Source organism: Myotis nattereri (assembly GCF_964212035.1).
Source record: "Myotis nattereri genome assembly, chromosome: 13".
Classification (NCBI taxonomy): domain Eukaryota; kingdom Metazoa; phylum Chordata; class Mammalia; order Chiroptera; family Vespertilionidae; genus Myotis; species Myotis nattereri.
Window position 1 is genome coordinate 19,626,386 of NC_138088.1, and position 25,521 is coordinate 19,651,906.

The 25,521-nt window shown below is 56.2% G+C and overlaps 1 protein-coding gene across 2 annotated transcripts in view; it reads right to left on the reverse strand.

Annotated features, from left to right (window-relative positions):
* Nucleotides 1–1,007: 1,007 nt before the first annotated feature.
* The window catches only part of ADAMTS14 (ADAM metallopeptidase with thrombospondin type 1 motif 14), a gene marked incomplete at its 5' end in the record, with an annotated part of 76,202 nt that continues 51,688 nt past the window's right edge, over nt 1,008–25,521 (reverse strand). For both annotated transcript variants that reach the window (XM_081105070.1, XM_081105069.1), the window contains 15 exons: nt 1,008–3,045; nt 5,193–5,285; nt 5,422–5,551; nt 8,108–8,315; nt 9,826–9,958; nt 10,417–10,585; nt 11,507–11,670; nt 14,359–14,439; nt 15,399–15,522; nt 16,076–16,209; nt 18,789–18,964; nt 20,817–20,965; nt 22,987–23,100; nt 24,128–24,260; nt 24,862–25,005. In XM_081105070.1, coding sequence (XP_080961196.1) covers nt 2,546–3,045; nt 5,193–5,285; nt 5,422–5,551; nt 8,108–8,315; nt 9,826–9,958; nt 10,417–10,585; nt 11,507–11,670; nt 14,359–14,439; nt 15,399–15,522; nt 16,076–16,209; nt 18,789–18,964; nt 20,817–20,965; nt 22,987–23,100; nt 24,128–24,260; nt 24,862–25,005 — 2,452 coding nt within the window. In that variant the 3' untranslated portion in view covers nt 1,008–2,545. The remainder of the gene's footprint in view (nt 3,046–5,192; nt 5,286–5,421; nt 5,552–8,107; nt 8,316–9,825; nt 9,959–10,416; nt 10,586–11,506; nt 11,671–14,358; nt 14,440–15,398; nt 15,523–16,075; nt 16,210–18,788; nt 18,965–20,816; nt 20,966–22,986; nt 23,101–24,127; nt 24,261–24,861; nt 25,006–25,521) is intronic.

The window sequence follows — 25,521 nt, forward strand, 5'->3', positions numbered from 1 at the left end:
TAGCAATGTCTGACACCGCAGGGGGTTAGCTGTGGATTGGTTCTTTTAAGTTGTACAGCACGTGTTTCATGTCAGCCTGCCCTGCCCAATAAGATGCATCACACTCCTACCATCTGTCCAGCATCCATGTTCCATTCGGACTTGTGGGGAGCCAGCACGGCCATGGCATACTCAGCCCCAGGGCGCCTTATGTGCCATGCCAGCTCAGCCTGGTTCAGTGACCCTGAGTGGGGGCGATGAAAGGCTTAGAAAAGGCAGACAAGAGAATGAAAGCTGGGTCTCGGTGGGATGCTGCCCCTCTGATGGACAGCGCCAACGCCCACAAGCCCTGTCTTTACTTTATAGCAGATGCCACGAGGCAAAATAAGGGCGTGGTCAAGTTGTTTACATCATTCTCGTGGGTTTCAATCCTACTCAACTACATGCACCTGAACTCTATCACTCATGCACGTGGGGCCACGTGTTCGGACCACAGGTTCAAGCTCACAACCATAGCTGTTGGCTATAATTGTGCTGGGAGGGCTCTGCCATCCAAGCTGGACTTGCACGTGGCCACGAGAGGACTGTGCCCTCTCATTAGTCCGAGGCTTGAACCTGTCCAAACACTGCAGCCGCTCCCCACAGGACTTTTGCAGGGAAAGAATGTTCACCATCTTCCAAGTGCGGACAGCCTTGCTCCTTGGAATGTTCTTCGCCATGCAGATCCCAAAACTACCTCCCCGGCACGTCTACCCTTTGGACCAAATTCTGGATGTCGACTTTCCCCAGGCCACACAGCTACTCGGCGGTGCAATCTGAGTGGGACCCCAGCCCTGTTCTTCTCTCTCCACCCTGAGTGATGCTCAGAGGAGCCCCAGGGCCAGTGAGGCCAAGGCAGGGAGGCTGCGGGTCAAGTCTTCTCGTGCCTCTAGCATCTCGCCGTCCAGCCCCCACCCCCAGTCGTCTCGCCACAGCCCAGCCCCTGTCCTCCAAAACACAGAGAGAGAAAACACACAACACAACATTTTGGGGTCCAGAACAAACCACCAAGGACAATGTTAATAAATACATAACAATTCAAAGATTTGGATCTCAAAAGCAGAGTTCACAGCCCTTTCCCAGGCAGGCGGGGTCACAGGAATGGTTCAGTGTGTGCCCAGCATCAGGAGGGGCAGGCAGCATGTGGAGTGCTCTCCGCCCCAGGCACTCCCAGGCCGGCCCGCTGCTCCTATCCCCGTAGCTTGGCTCAGAACAGCCCTCACCTGGAAGGAAGAGCTAGCAAGCACCTCTACAGCTGCTGAAGGGTCTGGGAGACCCTTGCACCACTTGGGGTGAGGCCCCTGGGAGGGACCCTTGGGGACTCAGGTGGCTTCCAGAGAGCCAGAGGGTCAAGGGAAGTTACCCGCCCTTGGACGTAAGGGGGTAGGGGCAGCTGAGGCACCACAGTGCTGTTGGTCAGCGTCTCCTCCCCACCCCAGCAGGGGCAGAGGCTCATATCCCACCCGGGGTGGCCCCTGTCGTTTCCAGAGCCCGGCTATGAGTGGACTCTGGTCCTCAGCTCTGAGGCCTGACCCCCCCATCCCCCATCAGCACCACAAACCTCTGGCCCAGCTGGAGCCAGGTGGGAGAAGAGGGCCCCTAACTCCAGCAGGAGTGGTCTTTGGCAAAGGGCAATGATTGACGGGGCACCGCCTGAGAACGCACGTCCCCCCCTGTGTCCCCTTCCAGGTCGTCTCCCTTCACGCCCTGGAGTGATGTGATGACCTAGTTGCCGTTCCTGGTCTAGCCATGGCTCTAGCACCAGTTGGGAAATCCCTGGATGAGGAAGACACTTTCTAGAGTGTCCAGAGCCCCTTTGGGTGAGCCGGAGTGAGGCTGGGAGGCCCACCTGTAGACTGGAGGTCCCAGAAGCAGCAGAAAGTGCCGTCTACCGAGGCAGAGGTGGCCACCAACACTAGTGGCAAGCTGACCGCCCCTTGGCCTTGGCTGGAAGAGCTGCACGGAGCTCTTGTTACAAAAGGCTGGGCCAGAGATGAACTCGCCTCCCACCTGCCCCAGCCCGGCAGCCGGAGCCCCCCAACCGCCCTCACCCCCAGCTCCTTTCCTCTGACTGCCCGCCCCCAGGCCCCGCCCTCAACTTCCCTGGCCCTGCTGTGCCTCTCTGAGCAGAGGGGCCAGGTAGACAGGGCCTGCACAGGGGTCCCACAGGTTCTGTGAAGACAGGCAGCTGGACGGATCCAGTGTGGGACCCAGTGGCTGTGAGGACAGGGCGTCAGCTGGCCCTCAGTCCTGGCAGGAGAGACAGACAGGAGCCCCTGAGAGGTTTGACTCAGTCACTGGGGCTGCTTGCTGAGGTATCTCAGGTTACGGTTTTCCCTGATTTTTTTTCTTCCTCGCACACCCATTTCACAGGTGAAAAGTATCACAGCCCGAAACTAGAACAAGAAGGCAAATAATTTAAAAGGAAGTCTGTGCTTGCCCCTGGCCCGCTGGGTGTCCTCTGAGCTGGAGGTCTTGGGCCCACAGAGTGTAAACTTGACTGGCAGCGGGATGGGCAGGACGGGGCTCATGTCACCGGGGAGGTGGCTGGAAGGCCGGTGCCCGGATGCTTCAGGTCTTCCCTGAGTTGCCCTTTCTCTTCAGAGGCTGGCAGAGGTGGGCCAGGGGTCCAGCCCCAAGGCTGCCCCCGGGTGGCGTTAGGGGAAGTGCTCCGCAATGCTCCAGGACTCCGTTTCTGGGGAGCAAAGCCGAGGCGCTGGGTCACCGGGGGGCTTGTACCCAGAGGTCCTGGGAGCTGTGTGGGTCGCCCATGCGGATGGTTGTCTGAGCCCGTTGGCCCCACAGTGGACTCCACAGCATCTGGAGGGGTCTTGGCTCCCGGCGAGGGGCTCCCAGGCGTGGAGAAGGGTGGTGGTGAGGTCAGGCCGGGGTCCAGGCTGGCAGCAGGGCCTGAGGCCTTCTTGGTGCAGGACTCACAGCACAGCCGGTGGTAGCCCGGGAGGGAGCAGTAGCGCTCGTGCACCTCCATCTGACAGAGGCTCGACCTGTCCCCCACGCAGGGCTCTGCTGCACACACAGAACAAGGACCGATGCCGGGAGGACATCTGTCAGCCGCTGACACCAGGACACACCCCCGGCCTCCCCCTCAGCCCGCCAGCGGCAGGCCCTTCTGCTGCTCTGGCTGCACGCACTATAAAGCTTTTCCCCAGATGGAGACATGGGCCACCCGACGGAGACAGGACCGAGTAACAGCCCTTATTATGTGGCAGAGGGGCTACACCCCGAGCAGTGGTTCTCAAAGCAGGCCCCCAACCTGCAGCGTCAGCATCACCGACGCTTGTTGGAAATGCACATTCTCAGGCCTCACCCAGGCCTCCCGAATCAGAAACTCTGGGGTGGGGCCCAGCTCTGTGGTTTTTGTTTGTTTGTTTTTAAATATGTTTTTATTGATTTCAGAGAAAGGAAGGGAGAGAGAGAGAGAAACATCAATGATGAGAGAGAATCATTGATCGGCTGCCTCCTGCACGCCCACACTGGGGATCAAGCCTACAACCCGGGCATGTGCCCTTGACTAGAATTGAACTCGTGACCCTTCAGTCCACGGGCTGACGCTCTATCTACTGAGCCAAACCAGCGAGGGCCCAGCTCTGTGTTTTAATAAGACCTTCAGGGTGATGCCAATACACGGGAAACTCTGAGAACCACGGCCCTACATCGTGAGTTGTAAGATTTGACTGCCAACTGGATTCACCTAGGAGCTTTACAAATAGCCACTGCCGAGCTCCCACACCCAGAGAGGCGGGTGGGGTGGGTGTGACCCAGGCACTGGGTGACTCTAACGTGTAGCAGACCTTGGGAACCTTGCTCTGGGTGGAAGTGGGGACCCGTGCCTCCTCCCAACCAACCCAAAGGAGTCTGGTCCACTCCACCAGGACCAGGCGAATACCCAGGTAAGTCAAACACTAACCCTCCACCAGTAAATGTGGAATCAAGCAGATCTAGGTTCCAATCAAGGCTCCCCCACTTTAAAAGCTGTGAGGCCGTGGGCAAGTCAATTTCTCCACCACCACCCTCTGTTTCATCACCTGTAAAATGGGGGTAACGCTGGCATTTACCAATGAATAATACCACGATAAATAACATTTATAAAATTCCTGGCATACAGGAGCGCTCACTGTACGAGTCCCTTTTGCTTTGTTTCTGCGCCAACAGAAGTCGAAGGAATGAGTCTGGTGGCCTCTAGATGGCACCAGAATTCTAGGACCGGAATCAGAGCCCCATCCTTTGCTCTTGGGAGGAAAAGGGAGGAAACCCAGGCCCTTGCACAGCCTGAGCCTCCGCACAGGGGCAGAAAAGCCACAGAGTTAGAGCCAGAAAGCTCTCCGAGGACATCTAGTCAGACTGCTTTGCTTTACAGGCGAGGTCACTAGGAGTTAGGATCTGTGGTCTTTCTGCTACTCATTTTCTTAACTCAGATCTACAATTACTTACCCTTGGGAAAGAGAGAAGGACTAGAGAAGGGCACACAGAACATTGATCCTGGTACATAGCAGGTGCTTAGTCAATTATTGATGGATGGGTGGATGAGGAGATAGGTGGGTGCATGGATGGTACATGGATGAATGGACGGATGGGTGGGTGGGTGGATGCATGTGTGGGAGAAAGAACTGATCATGAGGCAGAGAGAAGCTACTGTTTTGGTTGTTGTTAGCTGACAGCTGGACAGGGGCGCAGGCATTATCTCATTTAATGCTCTCAACAGCCGTAGGACGGCAGCTCAGATCTACAACTGCTTATCCAAAAATCTTGAAACAATACATGGCTCATAATTCAGAACTTTTGAGGTTAGAAAAATAATATTCACTGTTTCATATTGTATAACATTCCCAGTGGAGATTGGGACATCATCTTATAACCAAATATGGCAATGTTTTTATAGCAGAATAACGGATCTCTTGTTAGCTCAGGTCACATTTTGCTGCCAAATGAATCTGCACCAAATTCAGGGAAACATGTGCAGCTTTCAGCATTTTAGAATTGCAGATAAGGGATCATGGACCAGGACAAGCATTATCCCCACCTCACAGCTGAGGAATCTGAGGCTTCTGGAGGCTAAGGTCACATGCACAGACTGGAAGCTGGGTCTGCTCCACCACATGGAGCAGTGACCACTGGAAGGGTGGGCGAGGAGTGGGGCCCAGAAATACACTTACTTGATGTTATCTTGTTAATAGGATGTAGGGATCCAGATTGTGGGGTCACAAGTGCCTGGACGCCAGCCCTCACGGTAGAGTTCTGGAGGTTTCCTGTGAGCAGGGAGAAGCACCTCTAATGTTGGGGATTTCTAGGGGGCCAGGATAGAGGCTGGGCTGGGAATCGGGTCTAGAGGAGCTGGGCCTGCCTGGCCTCCCCCACCCCATCCCCCCATCCTCTCCGGCTCACCTCTGCAGGCAGGCAGGCTGCAGGCCTGGATGGTGTCTGGCTTGTCCCCCTTGCACTGTCCGAGACTGTTGGCATTGGTCCGGCACACCACCTGCCGCTGCTGGATGCCCTCTCCGCAGGTGGCAGAGCACTGCCAGGAGACAGGCAGGGCCAGGCCACAGTGGTCGGGGAGGGGCGGGTGGAGAGACAGAGGGAGGGGGCAGTGAGCTCCAGTCCAGCCCATGCCCAGGACAGAAAGCGCACAAACAAAGGTGCCAAGTCCCCACTTGGTCAGCGGGATGAGCAAGGACAGCACGCCAGTTGTCACATACGCCTGTCCTGGGTGGCAGACAGCCACTGAGCTCAGAACCCCAGGAACCCTTCCACCATCTGAGCGGTTAAACCTGGCTCGGGACCCCATTCCGGCCATGCCGCCTGTGTCCACTCTGCCTGGTCTGTGTCCGGGTTCTTAAATGTTTTGTGTAGCATCCTGGCAAACTCCCCTGTTTGACACACCGGCCCCTGGGACCTGGGGCAGGATGGTTTACTTGATGATATCTTGGTAACAGGATGCAGGGTCCTGGATCATGGCATCTGCTAAACACACAGTTGGGTGACAAGGTCCCTGAGACATGAATGAATCTGTGGCTCAAATGACCAAAACCCAGCGTGCAGAGGCAGGCTCAAAAGTGTCTTCTTCCCCAAGAGGACAAGGCGAGGGCAAAAGGAGACACAACCACATGAAAATTTGAAATTGCGAGGGCTGCCATACACAGCACCCCCCTTCTGCTTCTTCCGCTGACAAATGAGGGGGGGGGCCTCCAGGAAAAGCAAGACTGCCCAGTGTGAAACCAGACTGGGAAGGCTGGGTTCAGGCACCGAGCACAGCCGCTCCTGGCGGGGTGGGGAAGAGCTTGCAGAGGTCCGCTTCTCAGACTGGGCCTGGGACAACCCGAGGGAGACACCGTGCCACAGGCCGCACAGAACCATGACACAAGGCGGCTCATCCTCCCGGGGTGAATAATTACAAACAGTTGCCCTCAAGTGCTTGCCAAGACTTATAAGGGGCAACTATCTCCCACCATCTGTCACTTCTCTGTTAGATTTACCTACGGGGTCTCTTGTGGGACCAGCAATCTTTCTGTTTTATACTAAAACAGATAAATCTATGTATTACGGAGAGGAACAGAACATCTTCGTGAGTTGTGTGGGGATTCTTGGTTATTTCAAAACACTCTTTGTGATGCAATATTTCAAGCGTACAGAGAAGTCTGAAGAAGTTGGTCATAAAGACCTATTCAAGTACCACCACCAGCTTCGAAACATCAGCATTCCGGCCTATTTTCTAACAGGGTGTTGTGCCTTTTTAAACTTTAAGTAAATTGGAAGGCTTTTCTTCTTCATACTTCAGTGCTTTTTCTCACACTTACTTTTCTGAGGTTTATGTTGATGTGTACTGTTTAAGTAGATAGTTCTGTGGCATTAAGTACATTCCTATTGTTGGGCAACCCTCACCACCGTCCATCTCCAGGACTCTCTTTTCATCCTTCCACGCTGACACTCTGTCCCAGTGAACCACTAACTCCCGAGCCCTCCCTCCCCCAGCTCTAGAAACCACCAGTCTACCTTCTGTCTTTATGAATTTGACCATTCTAGGTACCTCGTCTAAGTGGGATCATATGTCATTTTGTGGCTGGTTTACTTCACTTAGCACAATGTCTTCAAGGTTTGTAACAAATGAATTTCTAAGAGAGAATCCAAGACATCAAGAAAAGATCGTATGGCCACTTCCAGGGCCCAGCCAAGAACGCCTGGACTACCCCACAGCCTTCTTACTGTTTCCCTTTCCTACTCTGCCTCCCAACAATGAACTTTCTACCGAGTTGCCAGCGTGAGCCTTTAAACCGCTAATCAGAGCTCGTAACACCCACGTAAAAACTCGGTAGTTTCCACTGCTCTAAGGATGCGGTACAGCTTTTAAAGCTTCATAAAGCCCCGACCACCTTCCCAGTGTCCTCCTGCAGCCCCCGGCCCTCTCATTAAGCCCCAGTCCCACTGTCCTTTCAGGATCTGGCATGTGGAAAGGTTGTTCCTGCCTCAGGGGCCTTCTGTGGCTCATCTCTCAGGCCTCAGCTCAAAGGTCACCTCCTCAGTGAGGCCTCCCCCCCCCCCCCCCGGGTACGTTTATCCATTCACGTCCCACACAGATCCAACTGCACCCTGTACATGCTTTTGTCATGAGTTTACGTGTCCCTTCTGTCTCTGTCTCTAGACCATGAGCTTTACAAGCACAAGGATCAGATCTGGCTGGCTAATGCGGATTCCTGCCTTCCTAGCTCAGTGTGCCTGGCATGTAGCTGGCACTTAGCAAATATTTCTTAAATGCAAGAATGTGCTTCAATTTGCTCATATGTAACAAGGGGATAACAGCCCATGACTCCTAGTGCTGCATGAAGGTCAAAGCAAATAGTGAATGAATTTAAAGGCCTCGCCCAGAGCCATGGCCTAGGGTACATGGGAGTTGTTCCACTCAGTTTTGAGAAAAACCAAGTCATGTAAGGGGGGGAGGGGGGAGTCATCCAGAAACTCTGCCCCTCAGGGAACACCAGATCTTTCAATAGTTCTGCATCTAGTGCCACCTCCTCCCTGACTCCCCAGAGAAGGTGCCCCATTGGCCCAGCCCCTCCACCCTCTGAGGACAACTCACCTGAGACCAGGCTCCCGTCCGCCACTGGGCTGGGCAAGGCACTCGGAGGCAGGGCCGCCGGGCCTCCGGCCGCTCCCCAGGGCAGGCTTTGGCTGGCATGGCCTTGTGGGTACCGTTGGAGAGGGGCAGCAGGCACTGCACTGCTCGAGTCTGCACCCCCAGCTTCCCACAGCTCCGGCTGCAGGTGCTCCACTCCTCCATCACCCACCTGGAGACAGACAGGGCAGAAGGTGGGGGGCGGTGGGGCCATGGGGACATTTCCTCCCAAGGTCGCTTCCACCCACTGAACTGCTGCAGGCAGGAGCCAGAGAGTGGGTTTGGGCTTCAGAATGCTTGGGGGCCAAGGCCACTGTCCATCTGGCTCTGCAGATGCCAGGCTGTGTGGCCTCAAGGAAGTCACTTAATCGCTCCGCTGACTCCTCATCTGAAAAATGGGTATAATGCATATTTAGATCCCGGCACCCTGCATCCCTGCATATCCGTGAGCAAGCTTTTAACCCGTCTAAGCCTCAGTTACCCCATCTTTACATCAAGAGCACAAAACAGCTGCGACAGTCACAGCTTGTACAGTAGGACACACTCCCATGGGGCTCTTCAGACAATTAAAGGACTTGATCTTTAACCCTGGCAGGGTGCATGGCATACAGTAGGCATGTAATAAATGCAGGCACCATTACTACCACCGTTGGCGCCTGCAGAGCTTCGGTGCTGATCAGCTAAGCTGGTGGTAAACCAGGCTCTTTCGGTCAACCCCTTCCTTTAAAAAACAAAAAGCCCCAAAACTTCACTGGGCCATTTTACAGACAAGCCGGGGTGGGTGGCCTGTGGGCCTGGCACGGCCTAGTGGGGAAGGTGGCCTGAATACCAGTGTATAGCAGCACATACAGGGAAGCGGGAGGGCTGAGGGGTGGGGATCCCAGCCGGGGCCGAGGACAGGAAGGCTGTGGTGGCCTCTAGCACTGGTCACCAGCTCCAGCCCAGCCCTGGAGCTCCCCTAGCCCGAGGGAGCAGGAGCTGCTGTGAATCAGCGGGGCCAGCGGGCACCTGCCCCCAACCATGGAGGACTCCTGGGAGGGCAGGAGAGTGGATTTGGCTCTCTGTGGTTTCCTATGGCCAGCTACCCTCAACCCTGTCTGGAGGCCTGACCCTGAACCCTCCGTAAGTCACAGCTCTGTCCTCTCCCCAAAGCCACCTCCAAATAACCTCAAGAATATGACCCTGAGCTCAAAAGAGCCTGTATCTTCAGGCCAGGGAACCCCAACCAGGGCCCAGGGTCCATGGCCCAGATGACCAAGCTGAGCTGGTGGACAGCGCCCTGCCTGGGGCTTGCAGCCTGGCAGCACTGAAACTGCTTCACCTGCATGGACCTCCCAGGCCACTGCAGAAAGCTGTGCCCCCAAATCAGGCCCCAGTTTCCCCACCTGTAAAAGAATGCTGGACGTGACAGAACAAAGGAAGCATCTTCCTTCTGGTAGTGAAAGTTAATCCAGGGACCCAGAGGGGACAGATGGATGCGAGGGCAGCGCTGGCCGTGGGCAGAGCCTGGCATGGGCTGCTCTCTGCTCCAGGAGTCCTGCCAAGGGGCTGAGTCTCCGGGCTACAGGCTGGAGGAAGCAGGCTCCGCAGCCCCTCCTCAAGGCCAGGGCTGAGAGAAGGTCTGCCACACCCTGGGCTGGCGGGCACGGGATCCGGCTCCTCCCCCCCTCCCGGGCACTCACTCAGGCTGGGGGCACTGGTGCTGGTTGCAGCGCCTACGGATGGGTTTGGGCCTCTTCTTGTGGTCGCACAGGTGCCGCTGTACCATGTGATGGTCTCGTCGGCGCCGACAGCCATATTTGGTGAACTGGATACCTGTGGTTGAGGGTGGGGTGGGGGCAGGCTGACAAAGGGCTGGTTGGGCAAGGCCCCCACTGCCTTGCCTGGGGCCTCGGGGACAGTGAGCTCTGGAACACCTGGAGGGCCAATCCCACCTCCGGTTGGGCCTTTGCACTCCCTCCTGCCCAGGTCACTTTCCAAGGAAGCCTTCCCTGACCAGCCTGTCTCTATCCCAGGTGAATTGTGGGTGGGGACACGGCGGCCTCTCTGCACAGACGCCCTGCCCTGCATACTGCTCTAGCACCCCAGTCCCAGCCCGGAGACCCTACCAGACGGGCTTCCACACCCTGGAGAAACTGAGTCATGAGCTGGGGACACCGCAGGTAGAGACAAGGTCAGCCCTCTGGCCACTCCTGCTCGTCTCCTTCTGAGAGGCCCAGGGCCGCACCCACAAGGCAGCTGCCGGTTGGGGCAGCCGGGCCCAGGGGCAGTACCTCCTCCGCAGGCCTTGGTGCAGGGGGCCCAGCTCTTGAGCGCCCACTCGTAGGTGTCTGTCTCCTCCAGGAGAACGTTGTTGCTCCCGATGAGGGGCAGCAGGTCCTCATGGATGACGTACTTGTAGGCCAGGCTCCCGCGGGGGCCACCCTCAGCCGGGGGTAGCACCTGAGGGGAGAGGTCATCCTCAGACTCCAATCTCATGAGATGTATCCGTTTTCCCTAACAGTTTTAGGGTTTGAGTTCCTGAATTTGGGTCTTTAATCTGCTTTGAGCTAAGTTTTGCACATGATGTCAGGTAGGGGGCCAACTTCATTCACCTGTGGATATCCAGTTGACCCAGCACCATTAGTTTAAGAGATTATTCTTTCCCCATTGAATGGTCTTGGTACCTTTGTTGAAAATAAATTGGCCTTAGATGTACGGGTGATCAATAAATACAGGGTGAACAGAAAATAGGGTGTTGGATTGAATTACTATGCTGATGTCAGTAAGCAGGCCCTGGACCCTGCCCTCCAGGGCCTCCCGGACTCGTGAGGGCACCACCAGGAACAGAGCCTGTCCAAGCTCCCCTGCCACCCAGCCTGAGCCAACGGCACTGCGGACAGAGCGCCTCCTGGTCTCCTGGGTTAACCATCCCTGCTCCTGAAGCTCTGGCCTGTGGTCTAGGAAGAAGGGCTTGGAGAGAGGCCCCCGCCAGGACAGTGGCCCTGTTCCCTTCTCGGGAAGCCAGCAGTGCCAGGTGGCACCCCAGGGTCAGTTGCCAACTCACTCGCTGGCAATGCCATAGTGCATGCTAACACTGGATGGTGCCAGGACAACACAAGGGACAAACCCAGGGTTCTACGCTACGGAGAACAAACTCCCTGTGTGTGGCGTCTCTGGTCCGACCGTGAGACAACTGTTCCTTTTTCCCTCCTCACTGCCATCCTGCCAGCCTGTAAGCACAAATGAGGAGCTGGCCTGCGATGGAGGGCGCCGTGGCCCTGCTCAGGCTCCCGAAGAGAGTGGGGCAGGAGGATTTCCAGCAGGCCTGTGCTGGCTCAGCGGCAGGGACAGTGAGCTAGGAGGACCAGGCTGGGGGCTCACCAGGACAGCGATGGCTTCGGGCAGGGGCCCGCTCGTCTTGAGGTTTTCCTTGGCGTCCTCCACTGCGTATTCCCACTCCAGGCCCATTGCCGTGAAGGTCCTGCTAGTGGCTTCCTTGCCCTTGGGGTTGAGGATGAAGCTGCCTGTGACCTGGTTCTTCACCGCTGGCCAGGGAAAGAGGGACACACAGATTTCTGTTCCCCTCCACAGGGCCGCAAGCCAGACCTCTCCAGGGGCTTCAGACCTTGCCAGGGAACCCTCGGGGCACCCTGTCTACCTGTTACTCCTTCCCACCTGAGCCTCTCGGAGCCTCTCTCCCAAACACAGAATGGGATATAACAAGAGCCTTCATGGATTGTCATGAGGCTTAAACGAGATGCATGTGGAAAGTGCCAGCTCAAGGCCCAGCACATGCAGACATTATGACAGCGTGAGTTCTCTTCCTGCTAAAGAGTCCAAGTCCCCCAATTCCAGGAGAGTCTAATCATTAGATTCTGATGAGTCTGGGCAGGGCCTTCATAGCCAAGGCTTCCACCTGTCCTGGGCTTCCCCAGAGAGTTCCTACCCTGTCAGGCACACACAGGCACACACAAGGGCACACACGCGTGCGCGAGCACACACGTGTACACACACACAGTCTATACATGCCGTGTGCCTCACGCATGTATACTCACACAACCTGTGCCAATGCCAAGTTCCAACGCCCGTTCCTGTCCTGGCCTCCAGCAGAGCCCCAACCCTTCAGGGAACTCACCTGATAAACACAGGCGAATGTGCATGCACAGACTGCCCCATGCTAGGGGCTTGCCCCACCTCTGCAGAAGCTACCTGCATCACTCCCCACCTACCACCTACAGAGGATCAAGATGCTAGACTTCTGGAGGTGGGGTAGGAGCGGGCTGAGGAGGCCCAAGGGGCTGCTGATATTATGGAGCCATTTGTAGGGGTGCAGCAGTAGCCCCCTTTCTGGAGTAAAGGACCCTTCTCTCCTTGCCCCCTCCCCTCCCCGGGGCCTGTTCCAGCAGGATTCCCCAGGCAAGTGGGCAGAGAGATGGCGGAGCCAAAGCCCTCCAAACCTGCACTCCCCATGCAGAGTGAGGTGGCTGCCAAGGGCACGGGCCAGGAGACAGGAGACCCAGGGTCAGACTGACTCACCCTGAAGGTGCATCAGAGCACACAGAAGGCCCACAGCCCACTTTGGCCTGTTTCCCCTTGTGCCCATTGCCTGTTTGGACTACACCTCTAGGCACCTTCCAGATCAATTACAGCTGTGCTAATGTGGATGTATTTTCCAGGAAAGACAAGTTCCCCAGGAGACCTTTAAAAATGTTTATGTTACTTTGACAATAACCTAAAAACATAAATGTCAGCATTTTTGTGACCTACGAACCTGCCAAGAGATGTTATGTTTTGTGGTTGTGTTTCTGACGAGTTGGGGCCAAGCAGTGTGACTTGGTGGCCACAATATGCAAGAGGGCCCTCGGTGACAGTGTGACCTACATGTCCTCTGTAAGGGGTCTGAACGCAGACAAGTGTGAGAGAACCATCCATTGCCCCACGTGTAGGCAGCAGCCTGCTGCCCCTCCCTGCCAGGACCCTGCTCTAAATCATGCTTACGTTTTTTAAATTCAGATATAACGCACATACCATACAACCCAGCCTTTTAAAGTGTGCAATTCAGTGCTTTTTGGTGTATTTACAAGGTTGTGCAATCTAATTCCAGAACATTTTCATCATCCCCAGAGAAATCTGAGACCCAGTAGCAGTCACTCCCTCTCCCCCACCTCTCAGCCCCTGACAATCACTGACCTATTTTCTATCTCTGTGGATTTGCCTCTTTTGGAAATACTCATTTTTTGACTGCCAACTTAGTTTCAACAAAAACAGAGTAAAGCAAACAAACCAACAAAACAAATCTCTCATGACATTCATGTTTTTCATTTGGATTTTATTGATGTATTTGGAGGCCCTAACTTTCCATCTGCCTTGGCTATATAACTGTGGACCTGTTATAACTATAAAGGGTGGGCACCTAGTTTAGTGACTATGTTTGTCATTATAATGAGAATAAGTTAGACGGTAGATTGCAAAAATGGCTACAAATTCCTCCTATTCCTGTCTACATGCCCCTTTGCCCTGTGACTCTGCCATGTTTCCATCAAGAAACAGAGATGGTCTGTTTCTACACCGTAAGCCTGGGCGTGGCCACAGGATTTGCTGGGCCAATGGGACACTGGAAAGCATGACGTGCCCTGGCTGAGTAGCTCAGCTGGTTAGAGTGAGGGCCCGATACCCTGATATACCAAGGTTGGGGATCCGATCCGTGGTCAGGGCACATACAAGAAGCAACCAACGAGCGCATATGAATGCATAAATAAGTGGAATAACAAATCAATGTTTCTCTCTCTCTTTCTCTTCCTGTCCCTAAAATAAACAAGCAAACAAACAAACCAGAAAGCATGACACAAAAGCTTGCCGCTGGGCTTGCCGCTCTCACAACGCCTGAGGCCCATGTGACAGACACCACGTCTATAACGCTGGGCTAGCCTGCTGGGGGCATGGCCCTGTCAGCCCCAGGACCCCAGCCGACAGCCAGTACCAACCAGGGCCCTACACACCCACCAGCTGAGTGCATCTGCATGAGCGAGTCCAGGCAGTGAGGTAGAAGCAGCACCCAGGTGAGCCCAGCCCAAACTGCTGAACCACAGAAAAACAAAAGAAAAAGAGGTTCTCTGCCATTGTTCAAATCTGTGGACTCCTCCCTGCATTAGAACCCTCTCCTCTCCCAGCTCCCCCAAACCTTGGGAGCTCTGGGGGCCTGGCAGCCCCTCTCCCAGCACCGGGACACTCACCGATGTGGTGGGGGGCCTTCTCCAGCTTCTCGATCTGGATGTGCCTGGCACCTGCTGGGATCTGTACCAGCTTGAGAGCTCCTGCCAGAGGAGGATCCAGAAAAGCTGTGAGCACCCTGAGCCATGGTCCCACTGCCCAGCATCCCCGTTCGTGGCCCCCCACCCCTGTAGGTACCCAGGAACCTCAGTTTCCTGATCTGTTAAACAGGCCTGGGCCCTTCCCCACAAGGTGGTGCCAGGATCACATGAGCTGCTGTAGCTCAAGATGCTCTAGGACTCGAAGGGGCTCTGTGTGTGGGAGTTGCTACTATTTCCACTCTCTTGACCCTCCTCTCCGGATTTTTCCTCCCCCCCCCCTTTCTTTTCACACCTTAAGCCACAGCAGGGATTTAGATGAAGCAGGCCATGAAGATCCAGCATGGCTGCCCTGGGCCCTCATGGCCAACCCAAGGCCCGGAAACAAACCTTTCTTGGAACCTCTCCCAACAAGGAGAGGCAAGGCAAAGCTGTAACATCCCCCAAAGGGCAATGAGCTTGTTCATACTAACATGTAAAGGACTACTATCTGGCCTGTTCAACAGCAAGTTTGGCAAAATTGAAGGTGGAGAGGAAAGTCCAGGAACTCAAAAGTACCAGGAGTTCAAAGCAGGAGGCACCACGGGTGTTTTTAAAGTGAGAGAGCAGAGAGGGGAAGCACACTACCAGCTCAGCCTGGGCCACGCTTTCAAACTTGTCAGACTCCTCACTCCCACCAGCAGCCCCAGAGCCAAGAGATGGCTGACCCGTCACCACACACTGCCTAGCAGGAAAATGCTTCTGAGCCCCTGGCCCCAAGCACAGGTAGCAGGTCACCTGGAAAGAAGGTGACCAGCTATGGCTTCTGGTCACCAGCCCTGGGCAGCCGGGACAGTCTGGAGACTGGCTTTGAGGCCCTTTCTCCCCACGTAAACTGTGACCCAGCTCTGGGAGGAAGGGCCCACCTGAGGGACAGCTCAGGCAGCCCAGGCACCGCTGGCCTCCCTCCAGCCCAGCCTGCTCACCTGACGGCTTGGAGGCCTTGCCCAGCGTCCCCTTCACAGTCCGGCAGTGGGAGTTGTCGCCGCCACAGACCCCGCACTTGTCGTCTGCCTTCATGGACCCCACTTCTTTGTCACAGCCGACGGGCTGAGGCCAGAGGTGGGGTCAGTGGGAGGAGGCTCCCATCCCCATTCACCACCCTGAGGTCAGCAGCCTGTGCCCCCCACCCCCTCATCCCCAGGCCCCAGACATAAGAGAACCCATAGCTGGACAGGGCTCGGTCACAAGCTTGTACGTGACATGGGCAAAGTCTTAAAACTGGCCACTCCTCTCCTCTTGAATGGGCTGGGCCAGTGGTCGCCAAACTCATTAGTCAACAGAGCCAAATATCAACAGTACGACTGAAATTTCTTTTGAGAGCCAAATTTTTTAAACTTAAACTATATAGGTAGGTACACTGTTATTCACTTAATTAGGGTACTCCTAAGGCTTAGGAAGAGCCACACTCAAGGGGCCAAAGAGCCACATGTGGCTCGCGAGCCGTGGTTTGCCGACCATGGGCCTAGGCAATAGCCCCTTTCTAGCCTCCCAGGGTTATGTTTGAAGACTAGGGGGTGTGGGTGGGGACACTGAGGCAGTGCTAGTCTTTGTAGGGCGCAGAAGGGGCAGGCAGAGTGGGTGGTCTGGCGGGGTCACCTACCACACACTCTCCGCGGGCGCAGACACTGTAGGGGTCCCGGTAGCTGCAGCGTGTCCCATCGTGGACCACCTGGTTCATGAAGACCACATCCCCTGTGTCCTCTGACCGGCAGATCAGCTCGCACTTCTGGGTGTCTGTGGGGAGAGGAGCCATGCGGAGCCTGAGCTGGGCTCAAGCTGGAAGCTCCAGAGCCAGTTCTGGGCCGTAGGGGGCGCAGTGGGGCTGGGGCTCAAGTTTCCTGCTCTGTCACTCACTTACGGGCCACACGATCTTGGGCAAATTATATCTGACCCCTTCGAGCCTGTCTCTAATGTATTTTCCTTGATCAGTAAAATGCTACCTCGGATGGTTGAGAAAAATCAAGTGATAAAACAACCACAATAACAAGCCAACATGTAGTGAATGCTTGCTATGTGCCAGATACTTCCAAAACCTTTACACACTCTTGATGTACAACCTTAAATGCTTTTCGTGAATTAACTCATTTAAGACTTTCTATGCCCGAGGAAGTAGGTCCTAACATGACAGAGGAGACAACCAGGGACCAGAGAGGTTAGGAATTTGTGCCAGGCCACACAGTAAGTGGAAGAGCCAGGATCCTAGCGCAGGCAGCCTGGCTTGGGTCCTGCTCTGACCTCTACATGCATTTAACCAGCCACACATGTGGTGGTGTATCTTAACATGCTTGCAAACATTACAAGGAAGCATGAAAAGCTGGAATAATGGCCTGTGTTTGGGTTTGTAAATGGAGCGGCAGTGAGGGAGGGAAGGGGCTCCTTTCTAGTTCTAACAATTAAATGTTCTATTCTCTCTCTGGGCTATTGATGTTGTAAAAAGGAGGTCCCAGAGAACACATAAACACTCCCTGTGTTTCTTAGAAAATGGGAGGTTGGGGCTTAGCTAGCTTCCTGGAATTTGTCTGAAAGTCTTGGGAAAACTCACAGTCCAGCTGCCCCATCAGCCTCCCCACCCCTCCCCGCCCTGTGCTACGGTGGTTTGTTTGGATTCTGATGGGATCTGCAAGGCTTTCAAAGCGAGCCGCTCACTCAGCCACATTCTAAGGGACCATCGGGCATCTTGCCCAGCACTCAGGACTCAGAGCCACAACATCCAATACCACTTTGGATTTCACCCTCAGGAGTCAGATTCCTGGTGGGAACTGTTGGGGGGGAAGGGGGGCGGGGTGAAGGATGGGGGCTCCAATTGTCCCAAAGACCAGTATGACCCTGACCACCATGTCCCCGGGGCAGGAGGGACTCAGGGCAGGAGCCAGCCTACAGTGGCAAGGAAGTGGTGAGCTCCCCAGGGCAGGAGACAAGCAAGCAGCGGGAAGACACATGTAACATGTTCCAGAGGGGTATGTGTCCGGCGAGCAGTGGACAGGCCCGAGGTCCCTTCCAACTGGCATTCTAGGTGGGCTGAACAGCTGAGGGTCCTTCCATTGATACTCTGGAGCCAGGGCTACGAAGAGGCAGCCAGGGTCTGAAGAGGAAGTACTGTTCCATCGGCACTGAGGCCGAGGGCTGCTGGTGGGGTGAGCATCAGCCCGTGGAGAAACATGGAGAGAATGGTGGGGAGGTGGGCTCAGAACACTGTCAGGGTCCCTTCAGCCTGACGGCTCTAAGGCATGGTGAATCTCAGCCCTTTGCTGGCCTCCCTCTGCCCCAACAAGAGCCATCTTGGACGTGCTCACTGCAGACAGGCACTAGCCCCGTCTTGGTCCCCTCTGCATGGGTCCCACAGCCCGTGTCTGTCCCACAGCACCCTGGAGGGGGTCTGTATGAGGGTCCCACAGGTTCCTATCAGCCTGTCTTTCAAATCATTTTCATCAACTGCTGGAATGGTATCCGTAAAACCTAAAACCACGGCATGTGATAGGATCGAGCTTCTCGGGATGTTAGTTTTGCAAAGCAAGGGGTGCCTGCACCTGTACTATGCCTACCTGTACAGTAAGGGCATGTGGGAAAGACACCAACCCCAACAGCCAGCACAGCTGCCAGCTCACAGCACCTCTGGGTGAGGTGGTGTGGAGAGCGGCCACAGTGTTTGGACAGGTTCAAGCCTCGGACTAATGAGAGGGCACAGTCCTCTCATGGCCACGTGTAAGTCCCAGCTTGGAGGGCAAAGCCCTCCCAGCACAATTATAGCCAACAGCTATAGTTGTAAACTTGAACCTATGGTCCGAACACGTGGCCCCACGTGCCTGAGTGATGTGGGCTTGATAGAGTTCAGGTGCATGTAGTTGAGTAGGATTGAAACCCATGAGAATGTTGTAAACATCTTGACCACGCCCTTACTTTGCCTCGTGGAATCTGGCTATAAAATAAAGACACGGCTTGTAGGCCATGGCACTGTTGCTAGCTCTCCATCAGAGAGAACAGCGTCCCACCCAGACCCAGCTTTCTTCTCTTGTCTGTCTTTTCTAAATCCTTCACCGCCCCCTCTCAGGTTCACCCTTGGCCGTGCTGGCGCGGCACAGATGGTCTTGCTCAAGACATTCTCCTTGCCTCTCCAGAAAACAGTCATGATAATATATAAACCAGGATAACTATATGAGGACGGTGGCCCCCCAGAGCTACACAACATGAAGGCCTGCACCGTCCTCTGTAGCAAGCCTGCCAACTGCAATGTCCCTTTCGGTGTCCCCACTGTCCCTCAGCCTTCACCGTTGGGCCCAGGCCTGGGGGGTGGGAGGGGAGCAGGGCCCACTCACCGTCGTCAGGCTCGTGGGGGACCCAGCTGTGCTTGGCGTTCTGATGGAGGTAGTACGAGTTGCGCTTGGCACACTGCTGGGCCCGGAAGTCCTCGTAGGGCCCCGGGCACTCCTCGCTGTTGCAGACCTGGTACTGGAACATGGGCCCTGAGCACAGGCGGCCTCCATAGGCTGGGCTAGGGCAGCACAGGGAGATCGGTGACCTCGCGGGCTGGGAAGGCTGGGCAAGGCCGGCAGCTCAGCCTCTTAGACTAGCTTCAAAAGGGGCTCTTCTAACTGATCAACTATAGAGGGTCCCCTACTGTGGGGGCTGCTGGGCTCAGAGCCTGCTGTCACTGGCTCCATCCTTGAAGCACGTGCCACCTATTCCACTTGGGGGAGGAGGGAAAGAGAGGTGGGGAAGGGATGAGGAAGATGGGAACGACGAACCCTCCCAACTGGGCTGGAAGAGAAATCAGTTTATTCATCTTTGTATTATATTCTCCCAAATGTCACACAAGGCCTGACATACAGTAGGAACTCAGTAAATGACTCGGCTATTCCTTTACCCCACGCCCTGACTATGCAGTCTTGGGTGATTTAGTTTTGCTATGCCTCAATTCCCCCTTAGAGGAGGGGCCCCCATACCTCTTATTTTACCTGCCTCCTGGTGTGTCTGTGAGGAATAAATAAGAAAAGGTATTTTAAAGCAACCTGTACCCTCTTCTCCATTAAGTGCCGAGGATTCAGTAAGACTGTCATGTATTTGAGCGCACGGGTTACCGGCACTCCGCGCGGGCTGCTGGGAGAATTACACGCGTCCATGCAGGAAAGTGCCTGCGTCCCGCCTGGCACAGAGCAGGCGCTCCCAGACTGGGATCGTTCTAACGGCAGCTGTCATGTATTAGTGCTTCCTCTGTGCTGGGATGTGCTGAGAGTACACATATTATTTCATTTAAGCCTCATAAAATAAAAGCAGTTCTTATTACAGAGGAGCCAATAACCGGTGGCTTTGATCAAGGGGATAATATCCATTGTGACTGGAAGGTGGTTTGTCAGAGTGGGCACCATTGGGCCCCACTCTGACTCCAGCTTCCATACCCCCCACAGGTGGAAGGTACAAGGCCGTTCCTTTTGGCGCATTTGTGTGAAAGGCCAGTACCGCCATCTGACACAGGAACAGGCTGCTCTGGGAGGTAGTGAGTTTCCCATCCCTGGGGTAAACAGCCGAGTAGGTAGGACCTGTTCTGAGGATGCTGGGGAGGGGGAGGCGGTGTTTGTTACTGAGCCACGGCGATGCTAGGACCCTGCCATCCTGCAGGCCTCATCCCATCACTCATTGCGTGAGGGGTGGGACAGGCCCTACCCTGATGAGGTTCAGACCGCTGGGTCCTGGAGCCAGTGGGCCCACATGCCAGCCCCAGCCGGCCCCCATCTCTCATCAGGCTGCTGTGAGCAGGCTGCTTCAGCATCAGGAGATGCAGTCCCTGCAGAACTGGGGCTCAGAAGTTCAAAACCATGGCAGGGGTCTCCACAGAGGGGATAATTAGGGGGAAATAGAATGCGCCCCCAGAATGCTGAAAGTTGGGTGGGGTGAGAGGGAGGACTTGATGTTAGAAAGAGGTACGTTAAGGAAAGTTAAAGAAAGTTCTGTTTCATGTGGTAGAAAACCAACTTGGGGAGTGTATTCTCCCGAGACACGATGACTAAGCAATTTAGACCAGCGTTTTCTCCAAGGTTAGCCAGGGGCGCAGGGTCACAGGAGGGCTTGTTAAACTGGCAGAGTCTTGGGCCCCCCAGGCTCCCTGGGAAAACTTCTGCACACGAGTTTGAAAAGGACTGGTTCAAACCCATTCTCAGATGTCAGACCCAGTGGGAGGTGTCAGCCCAGGTGGGAGCGATCTTCCCCCACCCACCACTGTGGGTCCTCACCACTAGACACACAGCTCCCTGCAGAGTCCTTCTCTCTTGTGCCCGCTCCCCCTCCAAGCCCCTCGGGCCTAAGGAGAGGGGTGCCCTGGCGTGCCCAACCCAGCTAAGCATACTCACAAGGGATTGTCACAGTTCCGGCTACGGGATCGCACTCCGCCCCCGCATGACCGCGAACATGACCCGAAGTTGCTCCAGGAGCTCCAGCCGCCATCCTGGCCGTAAGTCTGCTCTGGTGACTTCCAGATGCAGTGACCTTTGAAGCACCACTGGGACGGAGCAGAGGGCACGAGGTCACTCTGGGGCCATGCCATCGAGCCTGCCACGGAGGCTGCCCAACTAGGCCCACGGCACAGCCGGTGGGCAGCACGGCTGAACCCGAGAAAGGGTCATAGGAGCACAGGCCGCGGGTGACACAGGGTCCCACCACTGCCAGGAGCTGAGTGACCCTCCGCAAAAGGGCTCCCCTCTGAGTCTCCTCCTCAGCCGGACCACGCGGGAAAGGTCAGCGTCCCACCAGCACAGGGCCGCAGGGGCGCCCAGTGAGGTAGCACCTGGCACACACCGCCCTCCAGAAATGGTGAATCACACTATTAATGACGATGACAACTATGCAATTATTCACCGACCCCGGAGAAATAAAGGTCTGCTAAGGGAGAGAAGACACAGTCTTCCTGCACTGGATTATCTAGTTGATCTTGGCTCTCCATCTCGAAATCACCAGCCAGGGGCCATAAGCAGGTGTGTTCGTGGGAGGCAGGCCTGCCCCACGGGGAGACCCATCCGTGCACCGAGTCCGAGAGGCCTGGGTTTGCGTCCCAGCTCGGCCGTGACTAGCCGTGTGTGCTTCGGCGTAACTTCACCTTGCCGAGCCCCACTCTACTCACCTGTTCAATGGGGCTGTTCTAAGAACTGAAGGCAGTGACACCTACAAAGGCCTTAGCACAGGGCCAGGCACAAAGGACGCTCGGCCACAATGACCTCCTTGCCTTCTCTAAGGTAAGTGGGGAGAAATACAGCAAAGCTCCCGGGCCTTCTTCAGTAGGTCACTCAGTGGTTCTCAGCCTTGGGGTCACCGGGGACTTTCCAAACCCCAGATGCCGTGGCTGTACCCCAGGCCAACTGAATCAGAGTCTCTAGGGGCAGGGGTTTCTTAAAGAAGCCATAACAAGATATGCTCTTTATATGCCATAAACTGCACTCATTTCAAGTGTGCGATTCAATAAACTTTCACAAAGTCACAGCGTTGTGCAACCGTCACCATAAACCAATTTTAGGACATTTCCATCACCCCAAGAGATAGCTCATCCCAGATGCTGTCACGCCCTGTTCTGGGGGGGGGGGGGGGGGCGGGGACTTTTAAAGCTCCCAGATGGTTCCAATTGCGGCCAAAATTGAGAACCACTGATGAACTGCTATGTAAAATAGTGACAGGAGAGGGCCTGGAACGATGGTGACATGTGGAGCAGCCATACTGTCTCCGGGATAACTGGGAGCCTGCCGGGCCTGTGCAGGCTATGGGAGGCCCCACATGCGAGTGGGAGGAGCCTGGTGAGGGCAGAGGACAGGCTGCTGCGGGTGGGTGCCCAGGGGCTGGGCTCACAGCTGAGGCTGAGTCATCATCACACCTCTCACTGCCCTGCTTCTTCCGAGCTCTCTCATGTGCTGTGACATGATTCGGTAACTTCCGAAACACAGGAGGGTGGGCAGTGTGTCAGGGGTCAGAGAGGTTCAGTAAATGGCCCAAGGTCACCACCCAGCGATTCCAGCAGAGCCAGCAATAGAGCAGAGGTGGGTTTCAGAACCCAGCTCAGGGCTCCCACACCTGGCCATGCAGCCCCTCTGCCAGAGGAAGCCCTGGCCCATTCCAATGCATGCGGAGCACACACATAGCAAGAAAATACATGAAAGGTCAGGTTTGGGGGGGGGGATGTGTGTGGAAGAAACAGCCTGGGGGGACAGTAGGCAGGACACCTGGAGTCCTCCTTCATCCCTTCTCTGTGTGACCGCCACAAGTTCCTTAACTTGCCTGGACCTCACTCTCCTCATCTGTGAAATGGGAGTAAGCATTTCTGCTGGATGGGCTATGAGGTGATGCCAAATTCTGCCAACTAGAGAAGCAAAGGCTGTGGTGTGGGCTGTGAGTGTGGAGTTCATGTGAGGCCTCCATGTGCACGGGGCTCCCATCTGCCCCCTCTCCTCCCCCCCACACACATTCATTACACACTTGGTGAGGAGGCAGGGGCTCCCCTGGGGCCTGAGCCCAGGAAGTCACTCCTGCTGCAGGTACCTTGCCTGGTGCACACTCGGTCCCGTCCAGCGGGGGCCCCTTCTTGGTCTTGCAGAAGTACGGGTTGTCAGGGTGGCTGCACCACAGCTGCTTACAGGGCTCAAAGGTCGTGAACTGCGTGGCAAAGGGTATGGGGTCACCCGGCTGGACTGGTTCCCCAGCTCTGACAAGGGGGCAAAGGGCAGCGACAGAGAGGCGGGAGTGGTGGAAGCTGGGAGGCAGGAGGAGCCTGTCCGGCCAGAGCCCCACACACCCTGCGGCCCAACCTTCCCCAGGTGCCAGCGGCCTCCAGCCACCCCTCCTCTCTCCAACAGGGTACCAAGAAGGGGCAGCCACAGCCCACACTGCCGTCTCCCTCCCACGCCTCCCTCTCGGCCTTTGTCACTGAGCAGGGATTAGGGTTTGAGACTCTAGGGAGGCTGTGCCCGATGCCCCTGAGCCGTGCACCTTGCCACCCAGCCCAGACAAGGTTGGACTGCCACCTCCCTCCAGTCTCACCGTCATGCTACAGGTTGGCAACTGTGTTTTGATTGTCCAAAAAGGCCCCAACTTCCTTTTCTCTCCTATCACCCCTGCCAGCCAGACAACCGTCCTCACAAATACAGCAGATGGGCATTAAAACCCCGTATCCCAGGCTGTGTGTCCACCCCCAAAGCAGAGACCACATGTCCCAGTGCGGCCTGGGCGGTGAGGAAGGTGAGCATGTGCAGGGCCTCTTGATCCTGCAGAGCCGAGGAGGGGGCTGCACTTCTGGATTGGGGGAGGGGGGCGGTGTGAGGCTCTCAGTGCAGCGAGTCACCAAGGCCTGGTCCCTCAGAAAGCCCCCTGCCCTGGGCTGTCCCCTGCTCTGAGCCTCTGCTTGGCCCTGTGAGTGATTATTCCATCTTCCCCGGGGCTAGAGCATTCTCCAGCCACTGCCCGCGCCCACCCCTACACCTGGGGCTGGGTGGGCGGGTATGTAGCAGAAGGTGGCAGGGCCTGGGTCCCGGTCGTCCTGAGTCTCCCTGATGGAACCGAACCTTTGGCCCCAGCTCCAGACGCCCAGCCCGGCTGGGCAGCAGATGTTCTGTGAATGGGCAGCCCAGGTCACGGAAGGACATGGTCCTGGGGACCCGGCTGGCAGAGGCCAGTGGGAACTCACCGCGGAGCAGGTGTGGTACCCGGTGCCGAAGTCAAAGCGGCACTGCTCGTCCATTGAATAGTCAGTGCCAGGCAGCTCCGGGGGCTGGGGCCAGGCGGGCGCAAAGGGGTCATCAAGGAGGCAGTCGTAGGAGCTGGAGGTGAAGACAGGAGGTGAACCAGGCTGAAGCCGGAATCCTCAGGTTTAGGGAGCAGGCAGGCTGGTAGCAGTGCAGCCCGCCGCCCAGCGCTGTGTCTCATCTCACACAGGGCCTCCCGTCCACCCACTGTGTCTGGGGTGCTCCAGGGCCAGGGCACCCAGGGCTGGGGTTAGCGCTCAGCTTGTAGCTATCTCACAGGCCAGTTTGGCCATGTTAGAGGATCACGTTAAGGCCAAGGTGAAGGGTTGGTTCATGGACAGTTGGAGGGCTCTCTGCACTGAGGGTGGAAAAAGCCAGCCTGCCATGCAGGATGCAGGAGGCTGGGTCCGGGTCAGCTGCCATGCGAGGTTAGCGCAGGATGTCTGCCTGTCCTGTCCCACCCAAATCTACTCTGTGCCCACTCTTGGCACTGCTCTCGCCAAGTCTAGCATTTGTACTGGCCTCCATGTCCCTGGAAACCCAGACGCTAACCAGCAACGCTGTGAATGGAGTGTGCTTCCAAGTGGCATGGCATTGGGGAGGGAGATGACTTGGGGGGATGAGGTGGCAGGCCGCATGCTCCCGCATCCTGGGCCCCAAAGGGCAGGTGACGTACGGAAGGTAGCGGCTGAGCTCCAGCTTGCTGCAGCGGGACCAGTGGAAGCGGTGGAAGGCAGCCTGCACCAGGGGTGCCATGACGCTGCCCAGGCTGGTCTCATCCGCACAGCCGTTGCCCTGACCATCATGCTCCATGCCGAGCCTAGAGAGGGGGAGACAGAGGGGAGCCTCGAGTCATGCCCAGGGAGCCCACCCCCGGGGAGACGGGGAGGTGGGCCAGCAATGGGGACGCTGCCCTGACCAGGCTTCAGGCTGTGCCTCCTGCCTCAGTTTCCCAACCAGGCAGAGGGGAGGACCATCTCTCTGGATGGAAGCTGAGGCCCCACTCTGTCCCTCAATAGGGCCAGACTCATTCTTCCCTGAAAGCCTTGCCCCTGCTGGTCGCTACTCCCAGACACTCCGCCCAGGACACCCTCCCTGGCCGCCCAGCCCATGGCCGACCTCCCACAGCAGAATCTGCCTGGACCTCCATGAACAGCTCGCCTGCCATGAGCTGTCTTCCCACCAGGCCGTGGCCTCCAAGTGCCAGGCCAGGTCTCATTCAGTTCAGTTCAGCCTCATTGACTGAGCCCTCTGTGCCAGCCTCTCAAGCTTCTCCAAGACCCCACAGTACTTAGCACAGAGCTTTGCCTGTGGCATGCACCTACCATAGTACATT